Raw genomic sequence first — 17,591 nt, 5'->3', positions numbered from 1 at the left:
AAATGTATTAGGACCGAAACTGATATCAATTGAACAGATATTTCTAGTAGATTTTCTATTGTGGGAAACTTTATGTCCATTCAGATATTACTAGTAGATTTTCTATTGTTGAAAACTTTAGGTCCATTCATTCCTAATCGACCGAATGTGAAAACTTTAGGAAACCCTATACACTTATTTACAAGGGAGTGTTGACTACAGTAGTTGTAATATCGTGTCATTTTTCTTATGTAGATTTATTGTCTTGGTAATAAAAACAAGTGTTAAATACAAGAAAAAACGTGTTTTATTTAATTGGTTGATTATACAATTTTTCATATTCCAATATTATGCTTTATAAAATCTACCATTGTCGTTTCAATATACAATAAGTTTTACTGCTATAGCCGAGAAGCTTTTTAAGAGTATAGTGTCAGTAAAAAAAATTGAAAGTAATATATTAAAATCTGGTATAATTTTCAAAATACGATTACATTATATAATAATAAAAAAATGTAACTAAAAATAAATAAAAGTAGATTGTTATTTATTGAATTTAGCCCTAAAAGCAATTACCCATTGTGTGAATGAGACAAAATTTGCAAATTTTGTCCGGACCAAAAAGATGGGACAAGGACTGGTTCGTATGTGTGCAAAAGACATAAATGCCCCTTTCATGGTAAGTATGAGATGAGCCTTGACTGCTAAAGCATTAGAATTAAAAAGCATTTTTGGCATGGAAAAATATTTCATGTGTTTGAGCAAATACAGGGGGGCTATAAACGTAATTTGCAGTGGGGATCTAGCACGCACAGCCTCCACCTTGCTGATCGGAATGGGACGCATTATTGGAAGATTTCAAATTGACATCGACCATATCCTCCTGTTTTGTGGATGAAAGATTATCCATTCCTGGTAAGGCTGCAGCAATCTTCCGAAATAAAGGCTGCCAATTTTGAAGGAATTTTCATGTATTATATATATATGATCAGGGAGGGAGAAATAGCAATCTACTTTCATTCATTTGTTTATTATCATTTCTTCCTATTATAGCATTACCAATACCCAATTATAGGATTGAAAGTAAAATGCTATAATTGGGTAGGATGCTGTGATAGGAAGAAATGAAAGTAGAATGTTGTAACTTGTAATAGAAATAAATAAAAATACATTGCTATCTCTTGGCTTTAGCACTATGAGTATGTTATATTAGCAATACATAAATATAAGTGCAACAAATAGTTACCTGTCATTTTTATTTAAATTTATGACTAAAAGGTACTTCCATTTTCTATATATTTACAGAATGAAGATTAAGTCCAAAAAAACTGAATGGGACAAATGTCCACCAAATGGTCCTTTTATTTTCTATATATTTACAAAACTGACATTAATTCCAAAAAAATTGAATGGGACAAATGCCCAAAAGAAACAAACAAAAACTATACACCTTTTATTTAAGATAATAAACGAAATACAATTTATGCTTTCAAAAAGATTCCAACCCAAAAGCAAACATCAAAAGATGAGGATGAGGGGGGGCATTTACGTCTTTTGTACATAAGAGTGATCGAGAGCAAGTCCTGATCTCAAATTTAAAAAATTACAATTATGTCTATTGTTCTGTTTGTTACACAAAATGGGACCTGAAAGATATGTAGGTCTTTATTATTTCAATACCATTGCATCTTTTATAAATTACAATTTTTTTAATTCAAATTAATATGGTAAAAGACAAATATGTTTCTTTAACCAAACTTTGAATGAAATTTTTTGTAAGATATAAGATCAAATAGATGGATTTTTATAATTCATTATTATTTTGTTACTAAAAAGGAATAAGAAGTAATTGAAAAGTTTCACATTAATGTGTTGGAGTTAATGAATAAAAAATTCAAATTCAAGCTATGATAATTATTGTGAGAGTGTAAGAGCATGAAAAAATCAATGATTCTAATTGATTCTTGAGTGTTTAGAACCTTCTTAAGTTATGATAACTAATTATGATTCTCATCAGAATCATTGATTATTTCAATCCGTAATTGTTCCTACATTCACACAATACTTGTGATTCTCAACATAACCTAACCCAAACAGATAGATAGATAGATAGATAGATTGATAGATAGATAGATATAGATAGATATATAGATATAATAAAAACAAGTTTTAAAGTGTATGCACCTTGATGTTAAATCCGGCTTTGGCACTGGTTTCTATAAACATTACTCCAAGCTCACGAGCTTTGGCATCTCCTTCCTCAATTGAAACCTGCCTGTGTCATCACAATCACAACATAAAAATAAAACTAGCTTTTCCATTAATCACACCAACTTCATTCAATATGAAATAATTCCCCTTTTTTTTTTAATATTTGCTTGAGTTAATCAAGAGTTAATGATAAAATGTGACCTTTTGTCAACAAGATCGGTTTTGTTGCCAACAAGGACTATAATGACCTCGGTGCCTCGTTCAGTGCGTACTTCTTCTATCCATTTTGCAGTGTTCAAGAACGACTGCCGATCTGAAAGAGAGTAACAAACAACAAATTTCTATTTCTTACAACATAATCACAATCTCTGAACCCCCTGGGTTTCATTAACACAAATTACTATTTTACCCAAATGACCATTTCATTTATTTAATAATATTTTTCAGTTTTAAAAATAACATGATTAGTAACTTAAATTGAATAAAGTTCAACTCAAACAATTACTAATATTTACTCATATAATAATAGTGAATAACTCGGTATATATATATATATATATATATATATATATATATATATATATATATATATATATATATATATATATATATATAAAAGCATAAAAATATACTCCATTACTCATAATTTTGATCGAGGAAAATAAGGCCAATTTAGGAAAACTAAATATGAAATCATGACTTAACGTTAAGGACATTCATTTCCTAACTTAACCCATTAAGACATTTTGTTAGCATTAAGTATATATAGCTGAACTCAACCACTAACTTTTTTATGCATCAAGTCAAAAACAAGCACTACCTTAATCTGGTAAGCTATATATCAGTGTCTCCAATTGACTTAATGCAAAAAGAACGACTTAACATATAAAGTTAGGGAAAGCTTTCCAGATTTTTTACAAATTTTTTCCTTCATTTCTTTATTCCATACATTGTCGAGTCCAAGGTACAAGGTAAATAGCTTAACTTTTGAAAGTTGAGGGGGTAAAGTGAAACCATTTTCAGAAAGGATATATCAACAAAAGGATTAAAAAAAAATGTGATAAGTTGTGTGCAACATACTGGCAACATCATAGACGATTACTGCAACTGATGAATCTCTTATATAGCTTGGAATCAAACTCCTAAATCTCTCTTGCCCAGCAGTATCCCTGACATGTTAGCCATTAAAGGTTATGAAAATAATATCTTGAGTAAATTACACTTTTGGTCCCTCTGTTGTATCAATTTTTTTTGGAATCCTTTTTCCTTATTTGTTACTAATTCACTGGTTCATCACACTTGTAGCCCCTGAGTTAGATGTCGACGTCGTTTAGAAATGGGCGTTAAAATGGGGGCAAATTGGTCATTTTACATGGGCTTAAGGGCATATGTCCCGTCGATTAAAAGTGTTATGAACAAAAAATAGTAAAAAAGATACCCTTTTCGACCATATCCAAAAAAAGTTGAAATAGCAGTGACAAAAAGTGCAATTTACACTTATATTTTGAATTGGGTTTAATTTTTCAAAGTATAATGTCCTAATAAGATAAAAATTTGAAGTACACTGCTATAATTAGGTAGATTTTCCAAAGTAAAATGACTTAGTAAGAAAAAGATTTGAAAAGACAATGTTATAAGAGAAATAAATGATAGCAGGGTGATATAATATATATAAATAAATTGCCATTTCTTGCATTTAGCCTGTTAATATATTACTTCATCAAAGAGCCAATTGGGAAAGAGAAAAAGAAACCATAACTAACATGGAAACATACCAAAGCTGTAACCGAACTGTTCTATCTTCAAGGTACATTGTTTTTGACAAGAAATCAATGCCAATTGTAGCCTGATATTTATGCAAAAGAACAACCAACTTTTAAACATTAATCTATAATAAACAGCTAATGAAATTGAAGTTATGCCTAAAATAGAAATGAGAATAAAAGACAGTCAAAATAATAATCAAATGCTTAAAAACATTACACCTTTTCATTGATAATCAAGTTTTATCCATGCAAGATGAAACAAAAAGAAAGGATATAGGAACACAAACAAAGGATCAAAAGGGTATAGGAGAGACTTCACAGCCATGATCATGTTTTGCATCAATCATGTTTAATTTATATATTGATTTGAATTAGATCTCTTTGATTCCATTTTGAATAATATTTTGGTGAGCCTAAGGTAGCAAATAGAGATGAAAGATAGCCAAGAAACAACTTTATGCAATTTATGAGCAAAAAGAAAGATGCACATAATACATACTACTAAAGCTTTTTGAACCACAAATTTATTGAGCAATCTCTAATTCATTTAAGCTCTTCTCATCTACAATTGATCATTTCAGCTTCAACTTGAGATTCACAAATTTGTAGTGTACATTGTGCTTCATATACTTGTACATTGATCATTGGATCAGTGTTCTTCAAATGATTGCCATCAAATTGTTGTAGTGGTTGTCTTTATCATAAAGAGTACTCTTTTAATGGATTCAAAACCTTGGGATTTCTCAAGGATTGGATGTAGGATAAAGAGGTCCTAACCACAATAGGTCTTTGTGTCTTATTTCTATCCTTTTACTCTTTACATACAACATGACTTGTTCAGCTGTGTTAAGAGTCTGAAATTATGCCAACAACTATTCAACCCCCCCCCCCCCCCCTTCCTCTTTTATACTCTTCAAGTACGATAGATAGCCAAAAGGAGGCTAGTTTTTCTTGAAGAATTATAAGTTATTGCTGATGCACATGGTATATGCTGAAGATGCAATGAGGAACTGTTAAGCAATTAGACTACAGTCTCAAATGGTGTTTCATAAAAGTTTCAGGGACTAGCATTCTAACTTTCTTAAGTCAATTAGTTATCTACAACACCCTACTGTAACAGTAAATCAATTCTTCTCCGTCTACCTTTTATCCTTCAATTAATGAAGCTCTCCAAGCCTCCCAAGACCTTGAATTTCTGATAATAGCTTACAGAGGGTAAAAATGCTTTATGAATTCATCTTCACAGTTAAAAAACCCACATATAGTCATATAGACAACTTTCGAGAACGAGAAGAACAGGTTATACCCTACTGATATTTGCGTCTCCTATCCAATGTCAAAGCTCACGTCTCAGCCTTATTTTATGATCAAAATACTACAAACAATAAGATTCATAAACATGATTCCGGCATTATTATATCAATTAGAGCTTAGCATACAAATACCCTGGTCAAATATCAATCTCCTACGAAACCTATATTTATATAGGATTACAACAAATAAAAATGATCAAATCAGAAATAGAAGCCGACGAGTTTAACCTGATATGTGGTATCGAATTTGTCATACATGAATCTGGTGATGATGCTGGTTTTGCCGACGGATTGATCTCCCAAAAATACCAATTTGTATTTGGCAAGAGCTGACACCCCCGCCATTTTTAGCTGTATTCAAATTTCTCCCGATGATCAGATCTGAATCTGTGTTTGTAATTTTGGTAAAATGCAGAGAGAATACTGAAAATTCGGGAAAGAAGACGAAGAAAAGAGCGGATGTAATATTGAATTGGGTTATATATGCGAGTGCGAGATGAAACCACCAACAATGCATGACACCGCAAGGTCCAAGCTTTTGAAAAGAATGATAACTTAACAGGTTCGCACTTTTCAGTTTGGTTTAGGTTAATGTTATTAATGGAAATTTAATCTTATAGAAATTTTAATTGAGAAAATGATAAAAATATAGGGTTTTTTTTACTTATCTCTTCTCTCTTCTTAATAAAAGAATCCTTAGTTACACGTGTCATGTCCTCCACCCAATTCTTCTCTAAGTTAAATAACTGTTTTGTCCTTCATCTTTATAATAATCTGCATCCATTTCTCTATGTTGTTAATCGCACCTCTATAAAGCTAAAGTCAATACACTGACATAACAATAACCTACAAAGAAATATTAAAACCGTAAAATACATTATTAGTCCTTCACTTATATCTTCATTTTTGTTTTCCTCCCTTTCAATTTAATAAAGTTCAAATTGATAAATAAGTTTTTAAACCATCACATACCATTAGTAGTAAATTCAATTAAAAAACTATTTAAAATGTAATGATAGTGTATACGAATGACATAGCACCGGTGACGACTTTTTGAATGTTTTATGTTTTGAGTAAAATACATAAATGGTCCTTGTGCTTTGGGTTGATTTTCAGTTTTGCTCCCTAATAGTTTATGAATATTACACTTTTAGTCTTTATTTCATATAAAAACATTAACTTATTTTTTTTTTCTTTTAACAATTTATTATTATTATTATTATTATTATTATTATTATTATTATTATTATTTCATAACAATTTTATTTGTTCTTTATTTTAATAGAGAGTTTGTATAGATTTCATATAATTTCGGTATAATTCAAAGTGGTTAAAATTTTCTTTCGTTATTTTTTTTAAATTACATGGTTTTTTTATAAACTTTTCGGCTTAAATTTGAGTTTGTTTACGTTTCAAACAATAAAAAATAACGATCATTAACAATTAAACGAACAATAAAAAAACAAAATATGATATTTTTTTCACAACTATAATAAATAAAATTAGCATTTTCATTTACCATCATTTTGTCAAATACTGTCATATTTTAATTTTATTAATTATCAGGGACATTAACTAAAAAAATAACGCCCGCGGTAGAGTTTATTTTTATATATTTGTTGGTATAATTCAAGGTGGTTAACATTTTCTTACGTTATTTTTTTTTTTTAAATTACATGGTTTTTTATAAACTTTTCGGTTTAAATTCGAGTTTATTTACGTTTCGAACAATAAAAAATAACGATTACAAACAATTAAACGAACAATAAAAAATATAATATGATATTTTCTCACAACTATAACAAATAAAATTATCATTTTCAATTACTATTGTTTTGTCAAACACGGTCATATTTTAATTTTATTAATTATCAGAGACATCAACTACATGAATATTACAATTACTACGTGGTGCATTCGGTGGAATATATGCATTAAGTCGAGCATTATACAATATTTTCCATCCAACGACACGTTCTGATCTGTAGTGACGCCAAAGTGACAAAACTGTAGGCATTGGATGTGATTCTTGTAAATCAATTTTTACGTAATGACCATTATAAACAAAGGCGATAACAATAGATCTATGATGTGAGATGTCTTGCGGGCCATGCCAAAGCGGAAAACATGTTGACGAACCTTGTTTGTCTAAAAAATAGACGATTACACCATACTTATTAGCAATGAGGAATCCAGTATCCGGCATAATCAACCAATATTCACTTTGTGCAGAACCTAATCCAGTGAAACTCAACGAGTGATGTATGCTGTTTATATCATCCTAAAAAATCATTGCATATCGCCCCCAATTTTCTAATAATCCGTTGTGTAATTCTGAGCGGATTTGACGTCAATAATTTTGACTATACCCAAGGGAGACAACTATTGCCCGAAATCCACAATTTCCATCTCCCTCCACATCTTTGATGTTTGTAACGTATGGATGAAATTCATTTGGAATTTCACTCATAAGTGAATTTGAATAAAATGTTGAAGGTTGTTGAAACGAAAATGTATTGTGCGTCTCTGGTTCCTGATTTAAATCAAACTGATTAGACCCATTATAATCTGACATAGACGTCGCAAAAACTATCTACGAGGATATTGAGTCGTTGGATCTTAAGTAGGAGGAACAGTAGGTCTTGTTTGTGTACTCAACCGCGGACGTCCACTTGGTACTTTTTTTTGTGAGAAGCAGGTTCCCGAAGCGAAGTTGTTGATGGTGAAAATATATCTTTTAACTTCCGCACCCAACTGAACTTACTAGATCTTGATTGTTTTTTCAACTGTGTGTTAGACGTTTGGCCTTCAACATTAACATCATCATCTTCTAGTCGGATGCATGGATCTAAATTAAATTTTTTCCAAAACTTATGAATGGAATCAAGTGGTATTGGATTTTCATTTTTTAAAAATACCGCTTGTTCGTGCACACATGGTAGCCCGTGACTAGTACGCAGTTGACATCCACAAATTTCAAGGAATTTGATTTGTTCAAATTCCTTGAAAATTATTTCAAGTGCATAAATTGAAACATTACCAACCAAGTATCTGAAAATTGGATGGACGAAACGATGTCGTGGAATAATCATGTTCTGTCCTAAACTTGCTTTGATAGCATAGTCTTGTGACTGAACAACATCATGAATTCTTGGTAATACCGTCGCTAAATCTGATTGTGATGAGTCCAAGTATAATTTTACTTTGGCATGCTGACTCTCCACTCTATTGGTTGTGTAATTCCCAAAATGGAGAAATACGTCAGTCCAAACAGATACAAACTTTTCTTTATATTGTGTCAACCACGTTTTCTTCAAGTAATAACTTATGAAACATAATACACTCACATCAATTTTGAACACACACACACATATATATATATATATATATATATATATATATATATATATATATACACACTAACAAATGTAAAAGATATGTTAAATAAATACCTTTATTGTCCACCAGAATGTTTTCGACTTGTAAGAGATTGGAATTGTAAGCTTCCTCACTTTCAGATTCAACTAATTTTTTCCAACCTTTATAAAAGGAGGTCCAACAACGACGATGCACTAAAAACATTTTGTATTTTCTCTTAATGCTTGTATTGATATGCCATCTACAAAGTAATCCTTTAGCTTCTGGAAATACATTATTGCATGCGTTCATGCAAGCCAAGTCTCTATCTGTGACAATTACACGTGGAAACATGCAACTATCTATTGTTGATTTTAAAGACTCTAGTGCCCAAGTGTAGTTGGATTTTGTTTCCTTATGCATGTAGACAAATGCTACGCAAAAGGTCTGATTAGTTGGAGTTACACCAACTATTTCAAGGAGGGGAATCTCGTACCTGTTTGTTTTGTATGTCGCATCCATCAACATGACATGTGGGAATGCACACCACATCTCCAATGATCTTTGGTTAGCAAAAAACAAATCTTGAAGCTCGTTGGTTGACTTATCGGCACGACTGTAGTAGATATAGCCATTCTCAGCCAAAAAAGACATAACAAGTTGCATTTGAGTTTTTCCACTATTCTCCTTCATCCTGAATTTTTGGCGTGCATTATATATAGTTGGAAGAATGGATAAATTTTCTACATTTTCCTTCTTTAATGTAGATAATATATCTTTTGGTTTCACATTTTTTCTTATCAAATCTTCCACTAATCGGGTTTCATCTTCAGAAAGACGCCTTGGATATGGGTGACCTTCTAAATATAAGGTGGGCTCGTGATTATGTATTTCACATATGGCTTTTAATGACCAACAATTATCTTTTGATGAAAATTTGCCTTTTAGTGCAAATGGACAATTAATTTTTTTGGTACCGGTATTTTTTGTGGATGTTTTTTTACTTTTGTATGTACCACTGCGATCACATTGAAAAAAAAAAATTAAGTTAGCAGTGGATCTTTTTATTACAATAACGTAACCAAGTCCACGCCCCGTATTTTGCACCCAGTCTATTAGTTGCTGGCGAGAATTAAATACCTAAAAAATAATTTTTGATTAGATACAAGTAAACTTGTTGACTAATAACCATATTAATAAATCTAAAAGTTTATACCATGCTAGTTTCAAATTTTGATGTGTCACTGATGAAGTAAGTATTTTCATTTTGGTCATCTTGAGATGCATTGTTTGTGTAAATATCATTAGCCTAATCGATACATACAACTATAAATATGTGATATATAAAAACATAAATATATGAATAATAATAAACAAACATACCTCGTAATTTAACTCCTCAAACGATGACAAATATTCTGGCCAACTCATTTTCTTTTACTTAGCCTATCGTTTTTCAAACTATCGTACAATGAAAATGAAGTTTGGGACACATTCATTTATAGTAAAACTTTAGGCATGAAAAGGAATATTATATAAACTATAGTGTATGTTAAAGGACCATAAATGTAAATATAGGTATATTATTTTGATTTGATCGTAGTGGTATTCGTTTAGACAACACTAAAATAAAGATAGGGTATTTATTGTAAATGTAGGGTATGTTAAAGGATTATAAATGTAAATATAGTTATATTATTTTGATTTGATCGTAGTGGTATTCGTTTAGACAACACTAAAATAAAGATATGATATTTATTGTAAATGTAGGGTAAGTTAAAGGACCATAAATGTAAGTATAGTTATATTATTTTGATTTGATCGTAGTGGTATTCATTTACACCGCACTAAAATAAAGATAGGGTATTTATTGTAAATGTATGGCAAGTTAAAGGACCATAAATGTAAATATAGCTATATTATTTTGATTTGATCGTAGTGGTATTCATCTAGAAAACATTAAAATAAAGATATAGTATTTATTGTAAATGTAAGGTAAGTTAAAGGACCATAAATGTAAATGTAGCTATATTATTTGATTTGATCGTAGTGGTATTCGTCTAGACAACACTAAAATAAAGATAGAGTATTTATTGTAAATGTATGGTAAGTTAAAAGATTATAAATGTAAATATAGTTATATTATGTTGATTTGATCGTAGTGGTATTCGTTTTGACAACACTAAAATAAAGATAGGGTATTTATTGTAAATGTAGGGTAAGTTAAAGGACCATAAATGTAAGTATAGTTATATTATTTTGATTTGATCGTAGTGTTATTCATTTACACGACACTAAAATAAAGATAGGGCATTTATTGTAAATGTATGGCAAGTTAAAGGACCATAAATGTAAGTATAGTTATATTATTTTGATTTGATGGTAGTGGTATTCATTTACACCGCACTTAAATACAAAATGGAAGGATGGGGTCAATTGCACAGTGATGAAGATGGGTCAATTACACAGTGATGAAGATAAATGGAAGGGGTGGGGAGTGTTCTTATGGACAAACCCTTTGAAATTATTTCCCTTAATTTTTCAGCGTTTTTAGAAAGTTATAAGTTTAACCGTTAAAATTTTAAGTTTACATGTAGGAAAACTGTCAGAAAAGTCTCAAATTATCGTGTTTTTACAAATAATCATTTTTTTTCTTTTAACAGGAAATGATATATTTTGACCAATTTCCGCCAAACACCCATATCGTAATCGGTTCGAGACTGCCAAGCGATTAATCGAGTTTGAACGATTCCAAATTTTTTGTTGAATTCTTAGAAAACCGCATCGTCGTCTTTCTCTCCATACATCCCAAACCATCACAACTAGAAACATGATCATATGGTTCTTTTGGTTACGAATTTTTTGGCATGTTGCCAATTATAGTAAAATTAAAATTATATTCAGTTGAATCGGTCAAATGAAACATCGAACCAAAATAAAATTTTTGCACGATAATATAATAAATCTCATTTATATTTTTATTGGTGAATATATGGAAACTATTTTAATGCATGAATGTTTATATAATAAAAAAAGCTAAAAATATATAATTTAAAACTATTTATGTAAGTAGGGTATAATTTAAAACATTTATATAAATTAATATGCTAATAAAAATATAAAATGGTACGTTTAAAGTTGTTGAATTCATTTATTTTAATAGAAAGTGAAATCGTTACAATACAATAAACTAAAGGGAAAAAATGTAAATATATAACATAATAGACTTTCATGGTAAAATAGATTTAAAAACAATTTAAAATAGTCAAAGACGTCAAATCAGTAGGGTCATTATTAATTTTTGGGTGTAAATAAAATCCCCCATTTCTCTAGAAGACTAGAACCCGATCAATTCTTTTCCTTCTTTCGTTATCCCAATAAATCAGGAAAGTCATTCATCTCTCCATAAAATCAAAATCAAAATTCAAATCCTCCCAAATTCAAGTAGAAATTTACACACCGACATCGACGAGATATATGAATTGATTTGCTTATCTTTTTAATTGTTCTATTTCTTTCTCAGTTTTACAATGGAAACCTGATGTCTTCATTTTGTCGATCAAACACTTATATGCTTGTCTTTGTTTTTGTAGGTTGCAATGAAGACGTTGTATGCTCCCGGTCTTTCTCTCTCTGCTACAAAATCGTTAAACCAATTGACGATAAATCATTAAACCAGATGAATATAGGGATACTGCTCTGTATCTCTCTTATGTCTAGGTCAAGTTATATAATCTCTTTTTCTCTATATGACCACAGAATCTCAACCCAAACTTCTAGAGTCCACATTTGTTATCGAATTTACAACTTTGATTTTGTTAAGTTGAAAAAACTGTTGATCTTGAGTTTAATGTTATTATCTACTCATATTCTATTACATTCTAATCAGATTAGGTTACATCTAAAACTCGTGTGAGTTGCCTACCAAATGTTCAATGAAATTCCTTTTAAATTTTGTGAAGCATGAAAGCCTAATCTTAATCAAGGTAGAGTCTGTCACAACCAGTTTTTGCTCTGCAAGACGTGTCTTTACTTTTTCTTTTGATTTGTGTCCCCTTCACAGAGATCCGATGAGTCATTTCAATGGATCATAGATATCTAAAGAGACTTCAATACCCTGGTTTTTGTAGTTTGTGTTGATTATCATATACATAACTTCATAAACTTCAAGTATAATGAAGTAGCAAGAGAGATAATAGTTTTAAAATGGAAATTTTACGTACTTTTTTGTCAAATATTACTTTATTGGTTCACTAATTATTCGATTTATTTCTTTTCAACTTTTCAATGATCCTTTGATTGTAGGTGCCTTTTATACACAAAGTGAAAACTATAAGAATTGCTCATTTATTTCAACTTTGTGATGTTACTGCTAGGTAAAGGTGCATAATGCGTTCACAATAATGGATGCTGGAAAAGCCATTCCATATCCTTCACTTACATTACCCAATACATTTTCTTTTCAAGATCCAAGATTGTTGAGTGGCTAAGTGGGATGCATATGTTGTCAAAAAGGATCTCTTATTTATTTATTTACTTAATTAATTTTTAATGTATTTATAGGTTTATGTTTGGTTTATACGCAGGTTTAGGACTAAGCCTTTTTGAAACCAATAGATTTTGTAGACCAAATTTACTAAGAGGTTCGAATAAGCTTGTCTTCAAGTATAAATGTTGGTTATCTTCAATCTTTGGTAGACTATACGGTCATTTTCATTTCTAAAATGATGTATGTGTGAAGTAAGTATAAAAAAAAAGAGAGTTTCTTGTTTGCAGCCGTCTAAAGTTAAGGTAAATGACCATTTTACCCTTATTTTTTGAGGGAGTTTTATTTTCATTTTCTATAATAATATTTTAACTTTTGCAATATATTGGTAACTTATTATGGTTTCTAATGTCATTTTTAAAGAGTTAGACTCTTCGTATATTGGTTTCTAATGTAATTTTTGCAATATATTGGTTACTTATAATGGTTTCTGGTCTTGATGTCAAGATCAAGAAAAAGAGTTTGATCAACTTGAAAGGTGATGTCGCATCCACTATGGTGACTATATGATTTGGAAAATGTATTATGTGCATCTTTACTTGGTGACATCCCCATATTACAAGATGTTTAAAAAAGACAGAAGAATTATAAAAAAAAAAGAAGGCAAGACACCTAACAAGCTTGGAAGGACATTTACTAGGAGCATCAATACAATTCAGAGGGGTCTTTTTTTTTTAAATTTAGATTAAAAGTTCCATTTATATTAGTATTAAAACTTACTATATTTGTATAACCATTTATTATTAGATGCATCTAGATCATAACACAAACATATTACTTTCACTTCACATTGCAATCTTTTTATTAATTAGATGTATTTGTGATGGAAAAAATAAAGATTACAATATGGAAGACTAGGTGTAAAAATAGATTTGGTGTAAAAATAGAGGAAAAGGGCAATATGGTCTTTTTCGGGATAAGTTATAAAAAATGGGGTTATTGTAGGTGGTTTGATGGGGGTATCTATTCTCAAACACAACGACAACAAAAGGAGAATAGGGTTAAGTGATATGGTAGTATGATCTTTTGATTAGCAAAATAGATAGCAGTCAAAGTCAAAATGATGAATGGTTTTACCCAATGAAAATAAAAATTAAAAATTGAAGTCTTTTGAAGCCGTCAAATTAACTTTTATGATAAAAACATATATAAAGTAAATTTTATTATAATATTTATTTGAAAACGTCTTTTTTTTAATTTTTTTTAATGTATATTATTTAAAATAGGAATTAAATAGTAAATGATGATTAAGAACCTTTTGTATTTCTGGAAACTAACTACTATACATGTTTTTAGAATAATATAAAATTATTTTTGATGATTATGTAAATAATTAAATTCATTTATAAAAAAATATATATATATGCCGAAAATATATTTCACATAAAAATGAAATTTCATAGCGGCTTCATTATGAAATATATAAATTTTGATTTATTTCACAAATTAAACTTAAAGCCCAAAAACAATATGGAAAACTTCTAAATTGAAAGTTTAATGTCATAGTAAATCTTGTAAAAGAAAAATTCAATGCACCATATAGTCTATTTAAACCCGAGTTTATTCATGATCAATGTGATGCAAATTTTTACTCATCTAGTGGTTTAGTAAACTGGTAATGCTATATTTCATTTATTTTTTCCAAGTTTAAAAGGAAACTATAATTTGAATCCATACCAATTGAGTAAAATTAAAAACAATTGTATCTCTAACAAATTTGTTAATAGCAATTCCAATAAATCAGGACATGCATCGCAAGATATTTCATATTTGATTTTCACAAAGTCTCTCACAAATATTTTGTAGAAATTGAAGAACAATAGATCAAGATTTCCATGACTTTTCATTGTTAAACAGAATTTAAATCTTATTAATTTAATAAAAAAAAAATTTTAACTTTTACCCGTGGTTTCCACGGGTTGTAACCTAGTTTTTTATAAAAAATAGCTGAATTTTATTAAATTAACCCTAATAACCACCAAAGTTGTAAATGTGCGAAATGGAAAGATTAACATTCCAATTCTATGAGTATTTTTAAATATTATTAGAACTAATTAATATGCGATCGTTGAGGAGGCAATGTGGGCAGGTACATATGGTTGAGTTTTTTTGGGCCCAAGTTTTATATTATTATTATTATTATTATTATTATTATTATATATAATAACAATAATGGTATTTTTTTATTCGTTATGGGCATTTGAGGGTATTTGAATCCTCGTAACCGGACTTGTAAGTAATTAATGTAACACTCGTGTTTCAGGTATTTTTATGTTTGGCTTAATTTATTAAAAAGTTTACATTTTGGTTCTTACGCGGGGCGTACTCCTTAAGTAAGTTCAACGTATTTCATTAAAGTTGGCGGGGTTCTTTAATTCTTTTGAGTACGTATGCCGTACTCAAGTGGTACACACGGCGTACTCATGCAGATCCCAAACCCTAACTTTTAAGGTTTGGACCCTATTTAAAAGACCTTAAGTCCTTGAGACATCCCTCATCACCAGCCTCCATTGTCCCAAAGCATAATTTTGAAACACTAGCCAACTTGTGAGGTTCTTGAGCTCTTAGAGTGATTCTTGTGTGTTTTGGTTCATATTAAAGAAGAAGGAATCCATTGGAAAAGTGTTGGGAAGGTTGGAGCTTGTAGATCCAGACTTGGTTTTTCATCTAACACCTTCTGGAGGTATAAAGCTCTAAACTTTATGGCCTCTTGGCTTTGTTAGGGTGCAAAGTTCTCCGTGGATGTGGCTTACCCTCTTCTGATGTGTAATGGGTTTAGTATTTCCTATAAATAGGAAGTGAGTGGCTCACATTTATGTAAGACCCATTTTAGAGAGATTAGTTTAGTGAGAGAAATAACAATATCCACTTGTAATCTTACTATTCTAATGGAGTTTATAATGATTTTATTTACTCTTAGTGTTCTTAATGATTGATTGATTCACTTGATCTTTACTATTCCGCACATGTCATCATAATTTGGGTCACTACAATTGGTATCAGAGCTCATTATTCTCGCGACCCTACTCGACGAGTTGAGGCACCAACTCGTCGAGTCCCTCCAAAATCCTTAAATTAAATAATTAGAACAATATACCTGGAAAACCGGATGTTACATTCTTCTTCCTCTTCCTCAAGGTCCTCTTCAGGCTCCTCTTCAGGCTCCTCGTCGGATTCCTCTAGCCATCCGTTATTTCCCTGATTGGGAAAGTAGGGATCTCCAGGGTGGTGGAAACCAGCCATACGGACTACACAAGAGTGCATATATAAGTCATATTTTAATTACTCTCATAGTATTTTTAATTATTTGTGTTTGGATCCCTAGAGTTATTGGAGAGTGGGGTAGGCTTTTGGATTCATTTCCCGCTATGATTACTCCCGAACACATGTTGGTCATATTCTAAATAAATATAGTTGATCAGACTATATTTATCCCTAATATAACTACATACTGCCCAGGTTTAATCATAGTGTTCAATTTCCTCTAGAAGCTTTTATTCGGTATTGTTAGGTTATTATCCTGATATACGCACATAAGTGTGAAATTTTTGTTTTGTTCAGAGTTATTTAGTTCCATTGTGTTTATAGTCGCATATCATGTATTGTTAGATATGCTAGTTCACTATAAACATTGCTCTGATACCAACCTGTCACACCCCCGAACCAGACGGCGAAAACGTCTAGGGGCTCGTGTGACTAACAATTGAATAATCATCACAATGAATATACATGAAACATAACACATTCATCACCAACATTACATAATACAGTCATTATTGTTCACATCAAGTACATTGTTAAAATACATAAATTCTAATTGTTCAAAGTACGATAAGTGGTGTTACATAAACAAAACCAAACACACTTGCATATCTTCCAACTTAACGATTACCTGAGAATACAAGTTATTTTGAAAACGGTCAACATATATAATGTTGGTGAGTTCATAAGTATATTTGAGTAAAAGCCTTTGTATCTTTAATAAAAACCCAGAAAATTCGATATTTTCCGTAACATGTCAAAAAGAATGATGTGAAAATCAAGTATAAATGCATGTGTGAATTTAATAGTTAAAAACTTGTATGAGTGTAGTTTAGGTTCATTGTATTTTGAATAAATGATAAGTATATATGAATAATCTCCCCAGAAAATCTGATATTTTCTGTTTTAATACATCGTTTAGATTTTTGTATTGCTAGATAAGTCGTTTTGCATTGACATAATTAAAGAATTTATCTTCAAAAGGTTAATCTTTTGGTATCGAATACCTATATGAGCCGTTATAACCATGCATGATAATGACTAGGTCGCCCGTCTTGGTGTTTTTCCAAATGTTAGTCTTGCTAAGGATGTTGTCGCCCTATACTGGCCTAGTCTAGCTGTAGCGAGCAGCTAAGGCGTTGGGGGTCACCCCGTATA

The 17,591-nt window shown here is 30.5% G+C and overlaps 2 protein-coding genes across 2 annotated transcripts; both read right to left on the bottom strand.

Annotated features, from left to right (window-relative positions):
* Positions 1-676: 676 nt before the first annotated feature.
* On the bottom strand, positions 677-5,842 carry RABH1E (RAB GTPase homolog H1E). The gene is made up of 6 exons (XM_079000736.1): positions 5,498-5,842; positions 3,966-4,036; positions 3,271-3,359; positions 2,392-2,503; positions 2,164-2,254; positions 677-925 (listed from the first exon to the last, which is right to left on the bottom strand). Exons 1-6 carry the CDS (start codon positions 5,612-5,614, stop codon positions 782-784), a joined length of 624 nt encoding a protein of 207 aa, XP_078856862.1. The 5' UTR covers positions 5,615-5,842; the 3' UTR covers positions 677-781.
* Positions 5,843-7,133: 1,291 nt separating this feature from the next.
* On the bottom strand, positions 7,134-16,415 carry LOC145049715 (uncharacterized). Its single transcript, XM_078998086.1, has 4 exons — positions 16,270-16,415; positions 8,722-9,644; positions 7,659-7,837; positions 7,134-7,550 (listed from the first exon to the last, which is right to left on the bottom strand). Exons 1-4 carry the CDS (start codon positions 16,413-16,415, stop codon positions 7,134-7,136), a joined length of 1,665 nt encoding a protein of 554 aa, XP_078854212.1.
* Between the last annotated feature and the right edge of the window lie 1,176 nt (positions 16,416-17,591).

This window comes from Lactuca serriola, chromosome 5 (assembly GCF_051521515.1).
Source record: "Lactuca serriola cultivar US96UC23 chromosome 5, Lser_US96UC23_V15, whole genome shotgun sequence".
NCBI classification, from domain to species: Eukaryota; Viridiplantae; Streptophyta; class Magnoliopsida; order Asterales; family Asteraceae; genus Lactuca; species Lactuca serriola.
This window is presented reverse-complemented; position numbering and strand designations above follow the sequence as displayed.

Coding starts and splice junctions, on each gene's coding strand:
- RABH1E (XM_079000736.1), bottom strand. CDS start 5,614: ATGGCGGGGGTGTCAGCTCTTGCCAAATACAAATTGGTATTTTTGGGA. Junction 2,504..3,270: donor AATCGTCTATGATGTTGCCA/GTATGTTGCACA, acceptor ACTCTCTTTCAG/ATCGGCAGTCGTTCTTGAAC. Junction 2,255..2,391: donor ACCGATCTTGTTGACAAAAG/GTCACATTTTAT, acceptor GTGATGACACAG/GCAGGTTTCAATTGAGGAAG.
- LOC145049715 (XM_078998086.1), bottom strand. CDS start 16,415: ATGGCTGGTTTCCACCACCCTGGAGATCCCTACTTTCCCAATCAGGGA. Junction 7,838..8,721: donor CATTCTGGTGGACAATAAAG/GTATTTATTTAA, acceptor CGTCTATGTCAG/ATTATAATGGGTCTAATCAG. Junction 7,551..7,658: donor ATGGAAATTGTGGATTTCGG/GCAATAGTTGTC, acceptor ATGATTTTTTAG/GATGATATAAACAGCATACA.